Below are 17,198 nucleotides of genomic sequence, written 5' to 3' on the forward strand. Positions count from 1 at the left end.
GGCACATTGGAAGCTACACCTTTGTGAATCCTGGAGGCGTACTGTGCAGTCCAGGCCCTTCCCAACAGTCCTCCAGGGTCCCGGATTGTAATATGACTATAGTATTACCAGCCGGCTTTATAAGTCTTCTTGGAAGAAGAACATATCAGAAACTTAATCCAAGAAAAGCTCAAAATAATTTGGAGAAGTACAAATTGAAATTGAATTAAATCCTGATCATTCTTATGTTTTTTTTTTTTTTCAGCTAGTCAAGAAAATACATTTCCCACATTAAAGAATGGGTTCCTCTGGTTTACATTAAAATGCTTGCAAGCCCAGGAAAATATCTGAGCTGTCCACCAGAATGGTGACAGCAGGGGCAGTGCCCACCTTCCATGGGGACTGTATCTCAGCATCTGTGAAAGCTGGCTGTCTGCTTGTCCCATAGAATAGAGGCTGCACAGAGAGAAAAAGACTGCACTGGTCTGCTGGTGTCGGGAGAGTCACTGGTCAGGAGCTTGCTGGCCCTACAGGCTGCTGACTAAGCACAGGTTCCAATGGCTTTGCAGGAGGATCACAGGTAGGGAAAAGGATGGATGTCAGAAATGGTATTTTGGGGCAGAAGGCAGAGTGAAGAAGAAAAAGCAAAGACATATTTCTTCCATTCTCATCAAACTTCCCTCTATATGTCTTTTCTCTCTTCCTTTTCATATTGTCCATTATCTTTTCTATAACCTCCAATATAGTATTTCCAGTTGCTAAGGCTATTTTTAGAAATTTTTAGCGCCATGCTGCCCATTTTCCCTCTGGAGTACCTTACAAAATATCTAGTAAATTGGTTTGAGCTGGTACGAAAGTAAAAACAAAACATCTCCTCATCCCACAAAAACCATACAAATTTTGTAATGCAATTGAATTACAGTATAAAGTGATTCTAAGCTGAACCAATTTGGTGTTTCATGTGGTTCAATTCCCAATCTCACTATAAGAAATTCACAAATATTATTCATTTTCAAAACAGATTTAGGTGAGCAGTATACTGTTGTGTTAACAAAGGAGGTGAGGTATCCATATCATTGAAAGTCTGCTCTGCATTTACACAGCCCCATTTACCTGAGATTTAAAGATGGTTGTTTTTCAGCAGAAATGAATACAAACCAAATATGCATATGTGCATGTGATCTAGATTTATTGTTCAAAGAAAACGTTCATAAGGCTATAGCCTTCGGATAAAATAACAGGAGATAAGAGTGAATTATTTTCATTATTTTCCATTTACTATCCATTTCCAAATATTATACCATCTCACACGATCTTTCTTTTAAAAGATCTTTTAAAAATACTTACACGGAAACAAAGGAGATGTCACATAAAGGCAGACAATTTTGAAGCAAAAGGAACACCAATGTGAAGCAGTATTTCAGATCTTTATGAGTTAAAGCAAAGCTGAGATTAGTTTTAATATTAGCTGGAGATATCTCTCAGATGGGAATTTAAAAAGAACTAGATATAGTGCAAATAGGGACAAAATGCCCTATAGGGAAAAAAAGGGGGGGTCAGAAGGGGTTGTCAGGATTGGCGCCTAAGTGTCTAGTGAAGATTAATTTCTTCTATTGAACAAGAAAAAAATCAGTTTAAATATGTGAAGGTATATTGTGTATTATTCCATAACATATTACTAAAGTAAAATCACACACAGTAAAGAATTAAAAATTGAAGGAAAAAATTATCTGCGAAATTTGTCTATTCATAGGTATGATGAGGATAAATCGCTTAGGAAAGCAGTATTTGATTTTGTTCTCATCCTAATAGTACTGTCCTAGCTGCCTTAAATGTCTTACAGAACAATGAAAGGTATAAATAAATAAATAGAAATAAAGCATCGTCCTCTAAATGCCATTGCTGAAGACAAAAGTCACAGACTAAATTATGAATAAGGACACTGTGCCAGATAGATTTTGGATTATTCTCAGTGGTTTGAATTTCTCTAAAATGCCCTGCAAGCTACTGGCAGAGTCACGAAAATATTTGGGGTGCTTATTACAATGCAGGTTTTAGGTTTCACCCCCAGAGACTGATTTAGAAGGTCAAGGATCCTAAGACTGCATCTTTAAGGGGCTCTCCAGGAGATAAAGTATATGTTCCCTAGTTTATACTTTGAGTAAACTACAGCCTAAAATAAAAGATCTCTCTTCTGTGGAAATTAACAATTTTTTTTTTTTTTTGCGCAAAAAAACATTTTTCATAGTAGAAAGGAACCTTTAAAGCTACTTTATCTAAACCATCAATCTTGTTACCTTAAGGTTGTCAGTGAGTTATCCTAATGGAAATAAACTGCTCATAGTGATGAAAATTCTTTGTTCATCAACTGATAGAAATAAAGACATAAATGGTTTTTTAGAATTAAATGCATAAGAATCCTTCACTAATGCAGCTTACATTTTTGTTGAATTTGTCTTGAGAAATTTAGGAGATCTGCAAGGAAACTGTGTATTACATAAACATAGTACTGTATCTCAACAATTCTAATTTGCTCTCATTTCAGGCAGTTTTTCATAGATTCCTTTAACATTTAAGACCTATGACTGGAAGTTTCTTTCTGACTCTCTTATCAGCCCCTTCCTTCCTGTGTTTCTTTTTCTTGGTAACTACCCCACTCTCCTTATCCACATGGACATACACTCACTTTGCTGGCAAGAGATACATTCATTACAGTACAAAGTCATATGTTCTATTAACGAAGGGATTGCTAATAAGATAAACTCTTTGTGTTTTTGGAGAAACAAATATAAAATAAAACATCAGAGAGCTCCAAAATGTACTGCAAGATGATGATTGTGTGCAGAGTTGAGTAAGATGCAAAAGGGGTTGTTTCTGACAGCCATCTCAACAGGTCAACAATATATATATCTGTGTATCATCATAACCTAAATCAGTTTTTCTCTAGCTTGTACTGAAGGCAGAGAACTGGTGAGTGAGCACCTGTTGACCTCCGAAATCACAAACATCATGTCTGAGGCCTGGGCACTAACAGGATTGGAGAGGCGATGCCTAGACCCTGGCCAATTTCACTGTGTTCATAGAAAACCAAGGGCGTATTCAAAGGCCAATAGTATTCATTTTTTTTTTTTTTTTTTTTTTTTTTTTTTTATAGAGGCATTTTTTTTTATTTTATTTATTTATTTGTTTGTTTGTTTGTTTTTGTTTATACATGCACTGGGTACAGTCAGAAGCACGGGAGGGTGAGAGAATTCACCAGAGCCAGAGCGGGGAGCAGAGCAGGCAGAAGGACCGAAGCACACTGCTGAGGGGAGCAGCGGGCGGCAGGAGAGGTCTGCGCACCATGTGGGACCCTCCTCCGGTGGCTGGGGAGCAGCCGGGGATCGAACCGGCGCCGCAGAGGCCGCGGGCAGCTTCGCAACCCAGCGCTCAACCGCTGCGCCACCGGGGAGGCCCAAAGGCCAATAGTATTCAAAGTTTGGTTTCTAGTCTATTCGGATCAAATGCAGACCTGGCGAGAGGAGAGTATATCTGCGGAAAGAGTGCCGGGGTCGGCCATACTGACTATGACTCGTGGGGGCTTCCCAAACCCTGCCGAGCTGCCACATGAAGTCTTTTTATACACGGCCCCCAGGAAAGAGGGCAGAACACCCAACAGCACCACATCAGCTGAAACAGATCCTTTGTATCTATTATGTCTTCTGGAAGTCCACAGGAATACAGTTAGGGAGTATTTTCTAACACATTTTCATGTCAGAGCCAGAGGCAGAGAAGACATTTCTATTAATTCACACGAAGAAAGTACTTTTGTTTCCAAAAGAAGACTATTTCTTTGATAAATATGCTAACCTAAGAATGAATGTACTAGTGGTGTGTTTTTATAACACACCCCCATTTCATCACTGAAGTTGAATCTTTTTATTTTTCCAACAAGTTAACTCAGTATGTATTCCCCGTGGACCTGTTTTATACCAGGCATGGTGCCACCTTAGGTATTTTGACAAGAAATAAAGATAAAATACAGTCCTGTCCTCAAGGATTCTTGATGCCTTCAGGGAGTGGGAGTTAAACCTTCTAAAGGCGTGGCAAGCATTATTCTCGAAGGTTGAGCAGTGTTTTGGAAACATGAGGAGCCTTGGAGGCTGGGGAGCCTTTCACAGGAGCAACAACTGAATTCATTTCACAGTGCAAACTGGATTTCACCACAAATGAAAAAAGAGTTTCTCAGCAAATGGAGCATGAAAAAGAACAGAGTATTTTGTGGAGTTGTGGTACAAGGGGAGAGATGTGGAGGGTGAAATCAAGGTTTTTATCCTGCAGAAAGGAGCTTTTCAGCCATGTAAAAAGAGTTTTAAACTTAACCAGTAGAAAGGACAAAATGGATCCCTGAAGGCTTTTAAGGAAGGATGTTGCAAGATACAACTGTGTTTTAGGTGGAGAAGTATGGTGGCTGACAGTGGATGCCAGAGAAGAGGCTGGAAGGCAAGGAAGGAGGTATTGTAGAGCTCCAGCAGGACCATTCAGAATATATATCAGGATGGCTCTACACTTAGATGCTCACGCATATATCTCCCCCATGTTCCTTAATTATACCAGTTTTGCCCCTATAATTGCATATCAATATTGATAAATATTTTTTCTGTCCAACGTATCATCTGTGGTTCATAAAATTACATTCCACAAATAGACAATAAGCATTTAGGGAAATACTTAAAAGAAAAGCTCTTACCTGAACACAGCTGTTCCACTTTTGTGTAGTTTAAAGATACTATGTCATTAACCCATGCAATGATGTCATGTCTGCTCATAGTCTCTTGGGTTATCGAGGTAGAATACACATTGACCGCCATTCCCCAGCTAGAAAAAAAAAAAAAAAAAAGAGCAAGCAAGTTTATTGACCTATAAGGAAAAGATTAACTTAGAAACAAACAAAAAAGATACCTATTCAAGGTCTGGACTCTCTGGCAGAATTCAAAGGGATTTAAGTCCTGCTTTGGCTAATCCTTTTAGCTTCTTTTTCTATTTTACATAAATTATGGCTAATTATGGTTAATTAAAAATAAAAATATTCACACAGTAGCATTTTATAGCTCCTTCGACTGGACTCAAATCTTCTTCAGGTTCTGAGATTTCCAGTTTATCACTGTAAGGGACAGGACTGGATACAGTGCAGGTTTTCTGATCCCATGCAGACTGGGTAAAGGAGGAGTCAGAGTCCTCAGTGGTTTTGCAGGTCTTTTATTTGGGGTTCACCAGGCATATGGCAGGCAGGGGTGCTGGCTGGGGGACTGGGAGGCTGGCAGGCCTCCCAGCCCCCAGCAAGTCTTCACTCTATCTGGGCTCTCCGGCGTTCTCTGCTTCTGCTTCGGCTTCTCCTTCAGGTTCTGCTGCTGCTGGCTGGGGCTGCTCGCGTCCCCCCGTGACGCCGCCCTTAAAAGCACAGTCTTAGCTCAGCTGAATCCCATCTACCTATGCCCACACCCTATTCCAGGTGCCCACCATCAGGCATGCATTCAGGACAAGGATCCATCATCTATCCTGATGGCGGAAGGGCAGAAAAGCCTGATATTTTCTTTACCCTACAGTCCACCCCCTCAGGGTTTTCTGCCATACAGTCTATACATATATACACAATTTTCTAAGCAAATAAACAATGCAGCCATGGCCCACAAAAGCAAATACATCAAATAACAAAATACAACATAACAAAATACAACAGAACACAAATAAGTCCAGGCAGGGCACCAACCAAGTGCAAAAGACAATTATTGGTACCAGCAGATGAGCCACCAAATCTGCTGCCGAAGGCACTGCTCATACGAGGGAGGGGAAATCACACACGGCATCTACTATAACACACCAGGAGCCGTCAGGCTTCCTGGCCTTCTCTGGCTGTAGTCTCAGCTACAAGGCACACACAGCATCCACCCCCAGGATGCACTAGCTCTGGGATTGGCAATTTTATTCTGTTGGGGGTAATCGCCAACCCTCAGGGTTTCTGTCTGCAGTCGCTCCAACACTCGGCCTTCATGGCCACCCATGCGACTCACAGACCCCTGCTCTCAAGCCAACCCACTGCACAAGCACATGGGTTGGGGATCCAAACTTTGCATTCGGCTTGGGCTCCACCTCAAGCCACGTTCCCCACCCGTCCCCCAAGGACAGGTTCCTCAGCTCCTCACCCTCGCTCAAGAATGAGCAGGGCATCACCCACAGGTGATTTTACGAGACTCACAGTTCTTCAACATACTAAAGCTGCTTAACAGCCACTCAGGGCTTCTCAACTTATCATCAGTACCAGCTTTTGCTTTCTTAGTTGGCTTTTCTCCTCCACCTGGCTGCTGGGCATGCACAGGCTGCTTTTGGCCATCTAGGCCCACTGGCCACCCTCAGATTCCCAAAAAATAAACATAACCTGCTAAGGTCCTCCGCCTTCTGGCGGGATTGTCAGTCCAAAATCATCAGTTCATCAGTCTATCAGTCCATTGGCCTCTCCCTGCTTCAGCAATGGCCTGCTGCCTCAGGGGTCATTGGCTGGTCCTTTCCGGTGTCGTTGGCTGGTCCTATCCGGTGTCGTTGGCTGGTCCTTTCCGGTGTCGTTGGCTGGTCCTATCCGGTGTCGTTGGCTGGTCCTTTCCGGTGTCGTTGGCTGGTCCTATCTGGTGTCGTTGGCTGGTCCTTTCCGGTGTCGTTGGCTGGTCCTTTCGGGCATCTCCTTCACGCCAGGTCTCATCCTGTAGCTCGTGGACGTATCCATCTTCTATACCGCCATGGTGCCTCCAGCGTCGTCACAGGCAAAGTCTGTTCTCCTTAGTCCCTCCAGGTCTTCGGAGGGCTCCAATACCCGTCTGCATGGATCCTGCCGACTACGCCAATTGTAAGGGACAGGACTGGATACAGTGCAGGTTTTCTGATCCCATGCAGACTGGGTAAAGGAGGAGTCAGAGTCCTCAGTGGTTTTGCAGGTCTTTTATTTGGGGTTCACCAGGCATATGGCAGGCAGGGGTGCTGGCTGGGGGACTGGGAGGCTGGCAGACCTCCCAGCCCCCAGCAAGTCTTCACTCTATCTGGGCTCTCCGGCGTTCTCTGCTTCTGCTTCGGCTTCTCCTTCAGGTTCTGCTGCTGCTGGCTGGGGCTGCTCGCGTCCCCCCGTGACGCCGCCCTTAAAAGCACAGTCTTAGCTCAGCTGAATCCCATCTACCTATGCCCACACCCTATTCCAGGTGCCCACCATCAGGCATGCATTCAGGACAAGGATCCATCATCTATCCTGATGGCGGAAGGGCAGAAAAGCCTGATATTTTCTTTACCCTACAATCACCTAGTTTTAAAATTTCAGTTTCACCCCTAAGTTAATGTGCAGTAACATTTACACCTGATAAAAAGTTATCAAATCTATAAGCAGTGTGCGCTTCAGTCATCCTGTAGCTTTTCAATGATCCTCATAGCGCTTTCATTACAAGTACTCACAAGCTGCACCTCTTCCAGTCAGCTGATCCTGGAGAGGTAAATTGCAGCTCCACCTTCTCCAGCTGCTCAGGCTAAAACCAGAGTTTTTGCCTCTCACCACTATCAAGTTCATGGGCAAATCCTACTGGCTCCACCTTCAAAGTATGTTTGGAAGGTGCTACCCTGACCTAAACCTCCTCCAATTCTCACCTGGCATTGCTCTCCCAGCTGGCACTGTTGGCCCTGCCATTATTTTTAACATACAACCAGAGTGACACTATTGGCATAAAGTAGAACCTTTTTTGCTTAGTTCAAAGCCCTCCAGTAGCTGCTCATCTCACTCAGTAAAATCTGAAGTGCTCACCATGCTTTATAAGGTCTTCCATATCTATGCTCCTTGACACCTGCTACCACCCTCCTCCTCACTCCACTACATCACGATAATCAGCCTGCTGGTTGTTCCCTGAACTCTCCAACTCAAGGCCTAGGCATTGCTGTTGCTTCGGTCATAAGGTTTCCCAAGCAGTTTCTAGGCTCACTGCTCTCACATCCTTCAGGCTCCACTCAATCCCACCTAATCAAGGTCTCCATGAGAACAGGGATTGTATCCATTTAATTTTCTAAATGTTCAATGCTAGACTGTGTGTGTGGGTTTATATATATGTGTGTGTGTATATATGTATATATATGTATGTATGTATATTTTGTATGTATGTATATTTTATATATATGTGTATATATATATATACACACACACACATATATATATATATAAAGTAAGCAGGATAGTAGGTAAGCTAGAAACATTTTTAATCAACTTTTATTAATGTATTCCTTCTGACCATTCCATGACATCCATTATTTCTCCAACTTTTCACAGGAGTGGACCTTGTAACTGAGAAGATTTTGTGTTTGTTTTGATTAAAATGTTTTGATATCTGTAATTTCAGTGCAATTGGTTTCCTTTCCAAAAAATTAATACATTTGTTAAGAGTAGCTTTAGACTGCCAGTAAAATTCAGTGGAAGTAGTTTTCCCACAGCCATACACAAATGTAACTTCCCCCACTGTCAACATCCTGTACCAGCTAGGACATTTATTATAATTGATTAGCCACCAACATAAATGCATAATCACCTAAAGTTCTTAATTTACATTAGAGTTCACTCTTGGTGGTGTGCATTCTATGAGTTGTGACATATTTTTAATAACAAGTACTCACTGCTGTCATAGTCTACCTACCTAACAGTTTCAGTGCCCAAAAAATCCTCTTTGCACTGCAGATTCAGTCCTCCCTCTCGCCAAGTCCCCCAAACCATTCATCTTTTCACTGTAAAAAAGTTTTACTTTTTCCAAAATGACAGAAGTTGTAATCATACAGGTATGCAGCCTTTCCAGATTGGCTCTTTCACCCAGCAATAAGGCTCCTCCCATGTCTTTTCATGGCCTGATAGCTAATTTCTTTTAGTACTAAATAATAGTCTCTTTCTGAATGTACCACTCACTGAAAGATATGTTGGTTACCTTCAAATTTAGGCAATTATGAACAAAGATGATGCAAGCACCCATGTGTGGACTTGAGTTTATGTGTGGACTTGAGTTTTCAATTCATTAGGATAAATATGAAAGAGCACAATTGATGGACATTAAGGTAAAAAGTATGATTAGCTTTGTAAGAAACTGCCAAACTGTTTGCAAGTGGTGGCACCAATTTGCATTCCCACTCACCAATGTCTGAGAATCACTGTTGTTCCACATCCCACCAGCATTTGGCATTGTCAGTGTTTAGGATTTTGGCCATTTTAATGGATATATACTGGTAAAAAAATATTTTTCTCACTTAAGCCTGGTTGAAATTTTGCAATTTTACTAATTTAGTGGAATATACAACAACTAAATGTAATATATGTGTTACACACTTTATTTTAGGTTTTTTTTTGATAAATATGCAAAAGAAGAGAGAAGAGGATAACAAGATGTGTTTACTTTTTGACTCCAACAATTACCAATACTTGGCCAATTTCATTTCACTTAAACTCCCATCAACATTCCCTTCCCCGAATCCCACACTCTGTCCCCAAAATCAGATTATTTTGAAATAAATGCTAAGCATCTCTTCTCACCAAAAAGGACTTCAGTATGTGTCTCTAAGAGATAAAGATATTAAAAGAAAAAATCCTGGCCACAACACCATTAGCACATCTAAAAATAAAAATAATTTCTTAATATTGAATATATACCATAAAGTCTTTGTGGTTTTGATTCAATTTGTTTACATTGTGATTCTTTGATATGTGTTTTAGGTTTTTCCCTCCTTTTCTATAATTTCTCTGGCAAATAAAAAAATTGTTGTTGAAGAAACTTTGTCCTGCAGAGTTTCCACAACTTGGATTTTGTACACCACATCCTATTGTTGTGGTTTAATATATTCCTCTGTACCTTGTAGTCATATAAACTGATCCTCTGATCTAGAGGCTTGATCTGATTCAAATTAAAAAAAAAAAAAAAAATCATGAGAACAAAGAAACAAATCTTTCCTTGCAGGCTCTGTCAATGAATCACACTTTCCTCCAGGTCTTTTTATCTATAACATTCACTTAAGGACAATAATCCTACCATATGTAAAGAGACATTCAGCTAACAAAGGCAAGTAAAGACACTAGCTGCCTTCAAGGAGCTCATTAGAGGACCAGGAAACAATGAAATAGCACCTGATTTTTGCTTTAGGAAAACTCCAGTTAATGAATTACTTCATTCTAACCTCTACCCTATTGCCTTTCTAACCAACACAGCTGCTATCTCCAGAGACCCTGGGGTAAGAGAAAACAGGTGTTCAGGGAAGGGTGGGAAAAGTAGGATAAGAGGACAGACCAAAAATAAGGGTATATCAATGAAGAAGGATGACTGTTTTACAATTTCTTAAGTAAAACCATAGTACCTCAAGTAATAAATAGATTTCCATAACTACTTCAAATTAGTAGCAATGAAATCAATATACTTAATTTCTATTTATCAATACTATTCATGCTGATTAGAATACTCATATAATCTATTTTCTGCAAATTTCCCCAGATACTTCTAATTTTATTTCCTTTGTGGGTCCCTTTTGCTACCTTTGTTAGTTTCCCATCCAAATGCTCAACTCCTTTTGATTTAGGCAGGAGAGTTCTGGGGCCAGAAGCCTCTCTAGACCTCCAGTAAAACAGGTGGTGTCCAAAGAGGTCTGCTATCTACCGTCTTCAAGTTCTTCTTTTCCCCAATTCCTTCAGCTCCCATTTTTTCTACAGGTACAACTTCAATATATTCAAACATAAATTATCCAGTGACTATATAATTCACAGAAGAAAATTTCTATTTTTCCAAATGTTAAACTCAGAACTGGTGAGAGAGTAGTTGCTCATCTCAGCACTTCCATGAATATTACTCTAAACTCTAAAGATTTCCTTAAACCGCTACTCTAATATTCCAAGATTTCATTAAAATTTCTCAGGTCTCAATCTATAGACCCACATAAAGATACAAATATCTGCCCCTGCCTACTCTTTGGAAATGTTGTGTGGATAAAACACGGATTTTTTTCTAGCATTTTAGAGTTAAAGTGATACCAAGCCCCTATTTTCATCCTCGTAAATTTCTGCCAGGGGGAAAAAAAAAAAAAGAATCCTGCCAGGAAAGCAGGGCGGTATTGTATTATTACATGACAAATGTGGGTTCCTATTTCTTATGAAGGTAGGAATTAAAGCAATTCAAAATGTTAATTTTTTAATTTGCAGAGTAATTTCTAGACTCAGTTAAGAAAAATAAATGGCTAGGAAAGGTAAAGTAAGGCCAACTGCTACCAAATAAACAGCTAAGAACCGGTGCAGGGTTTATTCTGTCTGGATCTTCGGCATGCCTTTTACACAGGAACAGCAGTTTATTCTTAGCTGACCTGCCATCTGATCTCTGGGACATAAACATTTCTCTCTGTACCATACTTGCAAAAAAAGGAAGTCAACACACCTTCTTCCAATTTGAGGCTTTTCGTCAGAATCTTAACCAGATCACTACGTATTAAAAACCTGTAAGTATAACACTGAAAGCAGTAGATAAGTAAGTGAAAACTCCCTGCATTACAGGGTCACCATATTTCAATATGGTATTTAACTTTATTTAAAAATAAATCTGCATTTACCATCCCCACTTGAAAATAAACTATTAATCACAGTATATTTACACACTGTTTTTGTGAACATTTGTATGACTGCCTTTTTGGTAGCTGGGAACCAATATATACATTTTTTTTTTGTAAATAGGAGCAAGAAAAACGCACAGAAAGACAAAAATCCCTTTATACCTGCAGAAGGCAAATTCATGGTTCAGGCTTGTCTGTGGACAGTGACCACTGACACACAAACTTTAGAAGAACATTCTCAGACTCAGGGGCACCGTGTGGATTGCCCAGTTTCACCCTGTAGTCAGCATCTGGTGGTAGTGTTGAAGTGAGAGCAAGTTGATGCTCTGCACCAGTCAGCCAGCAACACAGACTAGTGATTGCTTTTCTGCTTACTGAAACAAAAGGGATTTTATGTGACTAAGGGAGACCTGGGTTAGCCTGCTGAGCACAAAAGTCAGGATAAAGACTTGGCAAGCCCTGAACAAAAGAAACCAAAATATGAATTCTACTACCTTACCACTCATGGGCTCCCCTAAAACAACTACAAAATATTCTATAATTTTGTCTAACAACAAATTTGGCAAGGGAATAATTTTTCCCAAGGGAAAATATTTCCAAGGGAATTATCTTTCAAAATTTGACAAATACAAACAATGTTGTTACAGTTGGCAGTATGTGTGCCTATAAGTGAAATTTCTTATGTAATTCATTCTGTCTATTCACCCCACCCTGACCTTACAAGATCAGTCGTGTGTGTGTGTGCGTGTGTGTGTGTGTGTGTATATGCTTCTGCATTTCTTCTCTTCATATTGTGATCACCCCTTTTGGAGGAAAAGGAAGTGTCCCCCACCTCCACAAAGCTCGACAGGCCAGGTGCCCCAGGATCCTAGCTCTGGTGCTGTTTTGGGTATGTGGATATAAGGAGAGGGGGTTGAGAAATTAATTTTGGGAATGAAGCATGTGAAATCTATTTTGATTTTGATTTTTTTTCACAACTAACGTCTGGGTTTGCCAGGCTTCCCAAGTTTAGACACGACCATCTGCAGAAGAACAGCTTTCTGTAAGTAGCTGACTCTGTCTGCTACTCTGTAAGGAGGCCCCATTTGGCTTAGATTTACCCCGAAATCATTTTGAAGCTGAACCTTTATAATAAAGTCTTGTGGACTGAAGTTACCTTCTACATGTCACCCCCTTGAAGGAGTCCATCACAACTGGAAATTTCACATTCAATATAAAAGGTTCTTAAAGTTCAAACCCAAACATGCAAATATAATCTGCTCACACATTTTACACTGACAACCACAGCCCTATTTGTGGCTGTGCTTCTTTTATGTTTAATAGGCTTCCGCTCACTGGGAGAAGTAACCCTCCTCTAATAGTCTAAGGTATATACATACAATCCATCCTTCACCCAGTGTCACATACATGAAAACAAAGAGCTGACTGCTGAAAACGAGGCATGAAGAATAATCGCAGTTTTCTTTCATCTGAGCAGGTATTTTCTTTGCAGTTGGGGCCATTAGGATTTCTGAAACCCTTATATAGTCCTTAACCCAAGTGGTTTCTTTTGTAAAGTCTGAAGGTATGAACACTCCACAGGAAGCCATGTCCTGCTGCCCAGGCATTCGAGCTCCTTTCAAAGTGTCTCAGGAATGGTCATCTGCACCACGTGTCCATACAAGCAGGTGGGAGAAGCATCTGGGAGCCATGAGAACACCTCTCCTCACTAATCACTGGACATAAACTTGGTCAAAGCTTCCACTTTCATTCCCATCTCAAAGGGTGTTCTTATGTTTAAGCTTTTAGGATCGTCCAGGCTGGGCTGTTCTTACACACGAGGTGAAGGGAATTGTGTTATTTCAAACACTGAAGCATATCTTTTTATTCAGAAAGCAGCATATTTTTTGTTGTACAACAAAAAACCATTTTACCAACACTTGTGCATATCCACAAATATTTTTGAGTTTAAAAAGAGATTTAACCAATCATTGATATAACAGTTTTCTCTTAGAAGCAGCATCTTTCTAAAATAAACTGAGTATTTTGAAGAAAAAAAATGTGCATTTATACCTGAAGATCAACTACTGAGCCAAAGGAAGAAGTCTAAAGACAGCTTTTGCACTGTGTATGTTATCTCCCTGGGGGCACTGCGGGGGTGGGGGGTTAGGATAGGGGGGTGTGTGTGAAGAGATTCAGTCCCACAGAGCATGGTCACTGAATTGGGCGAGATTTCCTCTGAGAAGCCTTGTAACAACACAAATAAATTCTGCCCGAGTGCTTCCTTCCAGGCTCCTCTCTAACAAAAGGCTGATGTGAAATCTCCCGTGGCTATCCTTAATAATGAACTGGGCATCAGTAGGGAGTGACGTGTAAATGTGTCCTCTGAACCAGAAACTTCCCTGCTTTTCATCTGTGCATAATTCATTCTCTAGCTTCAATAATGTGAGGGACAGGATTTAAACATTTTACCAAGGAAAGAGTTACCTCCAGATAATTTTCGATTCATCACTTTCTCTTTAATTGTGACCTGAAATGTGGGGACAGGGGGGAATATTTATTTGAGGAGGGGGATCAGGATGGGGTGAAGCTAGAAGAGGGTATCTCTGAAAGACAAACCCTGGCAAGATGAAATCTCCCTGGGGAGACATTAGAGAAACTATATTGAATTTCATTTTTTAAAATTGGGCATGAAAGCTTTCATTCAACTGTGGAATAACTGACGCATGGATTCTAGGATGGGGATGGGGAATTTAAGAGGTCATATATTGTCTTCAGGTGGTAACAAACAACACACTTAAGCTATGGTGGGCTCATGTGCATCTGCTTTATTTTCACAAGGTTCTTTGACTCTGATAGGGGATTAAAGACACTGCATGACTAACTCCTCCAGGCAGGGATGCTTGAGCTGCCATAGACAAGTGGGAGGACCTCATAGGGTAGCAGCACGGGTGTGAGGACAGTACTGACTTGAGACAAGGACACACGAGAAACTCAGGACATGTCCATGGCTATAAAATACATTATGTTTTATTAAAACACAGTTACTAAAATATACTATTTTTTTTCTCCCTCAAAATTAGGCTATTCACAATGTAGAGCTGGTGAAGAAAACCCATGTAAGTAATTTTAATACTAAGCTGCTTGGAGAAGCACTAGATGAAACATGAGGTTTCTCAGAAAGCAGAGTTGTCTGTTTCTTTATTCAGACTTTGCTAGGTCGCCTTCCAATGCAATTAATGTGCCCTTCGTTATTGTTCAGTGCTTAGTGTTAATGCTTTTAATGTGGGCACAAAGTTCCATTTAGTTTGAACCCTAACTTTGCCCACCGGATAACTGCCACCTTCCAGAGAGAATGAACAGAAAAAGAATACTTTTTCGGGGTGCCATTCCTAGTCTCATTCACTGATACTTTCAACAACAGAAAGATTAACCTCTTAAAGGCCTATCATCACATATTCCAAATTGCATTTTTTAAAAATAGAACATGATTAAAAGATACAAATTTCTCCAACTACAGCAAAAGGAAGTTCTACAACTAGCTTTGAAAAGCGACCTCATTTTAAGGCAGTGTCTGGGTTAACCTCATCAGGTACTAGGCAGTGGGTGGCTCCTTAGCCTGTATCAGCCACAATATTGTAAGTAAGAGAAACAGAAATGTGACTTTCAAAACAACATATATAGGTTTTGTTTCTGTTAAAGTAAGAATTAGCAAGTCAATAACTATAACCCTAAAATGACTTGGAAACTTGGCTGTTCACCAAGGAATGAAGAAATTCTGGAATTTTAAAAACATTCTTTGTGGCATTCATAAAGTTCACTGATATGAATGAACCTCAAGTGAGTATGAAAAGAAAAGATGAAGGACGGATGGACACATGGACACACGGACACACACACACATGGCATATGTTTCTTCATATGGTTAGAAATGCAGCTGATTATAGTTGATGATATCTGCCTAAATGTCCATCTGTTTCAAACAGTAGGTGGCTTGGTCCATGCTCTGAAAATAATTTCAGTGACCCAGATCTCATTCCCATGCCACAGGGCTTGGCCAGTCCCTCCAGGGCACTAACTTTGCTCAGTGTGCCCAACCCCCGCAACTTGGCTCCCAGTACATCCACTCATTCTTGACCATATGCCTTCTGTTTACTTTCCCAGCCCTACTTGGCTGTGTTCCTCCTCACCCTGACCTTAGCTCTCTCTCATGATCCCAAGTCAATTTCAGTCAGGTCCCAAACTTCCCCACCCAGAATGAGCCCAGGTCAACTTGTCAGGACATGGGTGCTGTTGCCATCATGGTGGATGATCATGCTTGGTTTTTAATTCAACTTGCATAAAACTGGGTATATGAGATATAGCAGAAGAGTGTTGTGGCAATTAGGCAAAGTAGTGGGGAGAATGAGGGCCCCCAACTTCCTGGTCCTGAAGGATTTTGTGCTCTTGGTGGTGCTGGTTTCCACTTCAGATATTTAGCATCTTCAGCTGCCTGTCTTGCCTAAACCTCCTCATAATAAAAATAAACGAGGTATGACAGTATCAAGGTTAATCCTCAGGGATAACTGGGGCGCAAGCCTGATGCAAAGGGAGAGGTCATTTCCACACGTGGTACTGCTGGCTTCACTACATGCCAGGTTTGGCTTAAGTGTTAACTCTTCAGTAAGCCTTCACGGCCCACCCTCTGTAGTGGCCTCTTTCAGTTACTCTCACATCACACTGTTTTCCGTTGTGACACTAACACAATCGGTGATTATCTTGTCACTGTCTGTCCATTAGAATGTAATAGCCTGCCCTTAGAATGCAAGCTTCATGAAGGCAGGCACTTGACAGAATAGATCTCATTTACTGTGGTATTGCCTGTGTCGATGGCAGTGCCTGGCACATCGAGAAGAATGAATTGGCACAGGAGAAGAACGTATTTAGTTACACATCAGTGTAAACTAAATAATGTCAAATGAATGCATGTGTGGGAGAGTGGAATTCACAGTGCACCTGAAACCATACATGTAAGTAATCTGTCCTCTCCAGTGCTGTGTGAGATGGTTAGGAGGGGATAAATCAGGACCAAGTAGGTTATTGGACTTTGTCTTCTATGTTTCAAAATAAAGAACAGAGTAGAGAAATGTGCCATTCTTGATGTCCCCAACACAGATATGAAAAACTGACTAGTTCTATTGCAACTTCACTAGAGCACTGATCTGGATGTCAGGGAATTTGGCCTCCAGCTGATGGCTATGGTAAGTTTTGACATGGTGCTGATTCTAGGATTCTTGCTCTGATCCAAGTTCCTTTCTGTTTGGTCTTTATTATGTCATGATATTAAGTGGGAAGAAAATGAGAACTCCAAAGGAGGACATACTTGTGGTCTTCAATAAAACCATTTTTCCTTTTTTAGTTCTAGCAAGGCCTCATTTTACATTTTCACTCTAACCAAGATGATTTTTTAGCACAAGTTTCCATGAAGGGACTGAAATGTAGAGATCTGGGTGACTATTCCTCAGTTTATTGGTGGGAACAATTTTGGCTCAACAACCTACAAGCTGTGACATAAAAGCCAAGCTAATATTTTAGGAATCACCACATTTTACATTTCTAGATACTACATATTTTGGACT

General features: G+C 40.7%; 1 protein-coding gene across 2 annotated transcripts in view; it reads right to left on the bottom strand.

The window, feature by feature from the left end:
• The window catches only part of MAPRE2 (microtubule associated protein RP/EB family member 2), a 146,779-nt gene that overhangs the window by 57,018 nt on the left and 72,563 nt on the right, over positions 1–17,198 (bottom strand). For both annotated transcript variants that reach the window (XM_054694101.1, XM_037508663.1), the window contains one exon: positions 4,709–4,836. In XM_054694101.1, the coding sequence (XP_054550076.1) occupies positions 4,709–4,829 (121 nt within the window). In that variant the 5' untranslated portion in view covers positions 4,830–4,836. The remainder of the gene's footprint in view (positions 1–4,708; positions 4,837–17,198) is intronic.

Source organism: Talpa occidentalis, unplaced genomic scaffold, assembly GCF_014898055.3.
Source record: "Talpa occidentalis isolate TD23 unplaced genomic scaffold, MPIMG_talOcc4v2.1 talOcc4.13, whole genome shotgun sequence".
In the NCBI taxonomy this organism is placed as follows: Eukaryota; Metazoa; Chordata; class Mammalia; order Eulipotyphla; family Talpidae; genus Talpa; species Talpa occidentalis.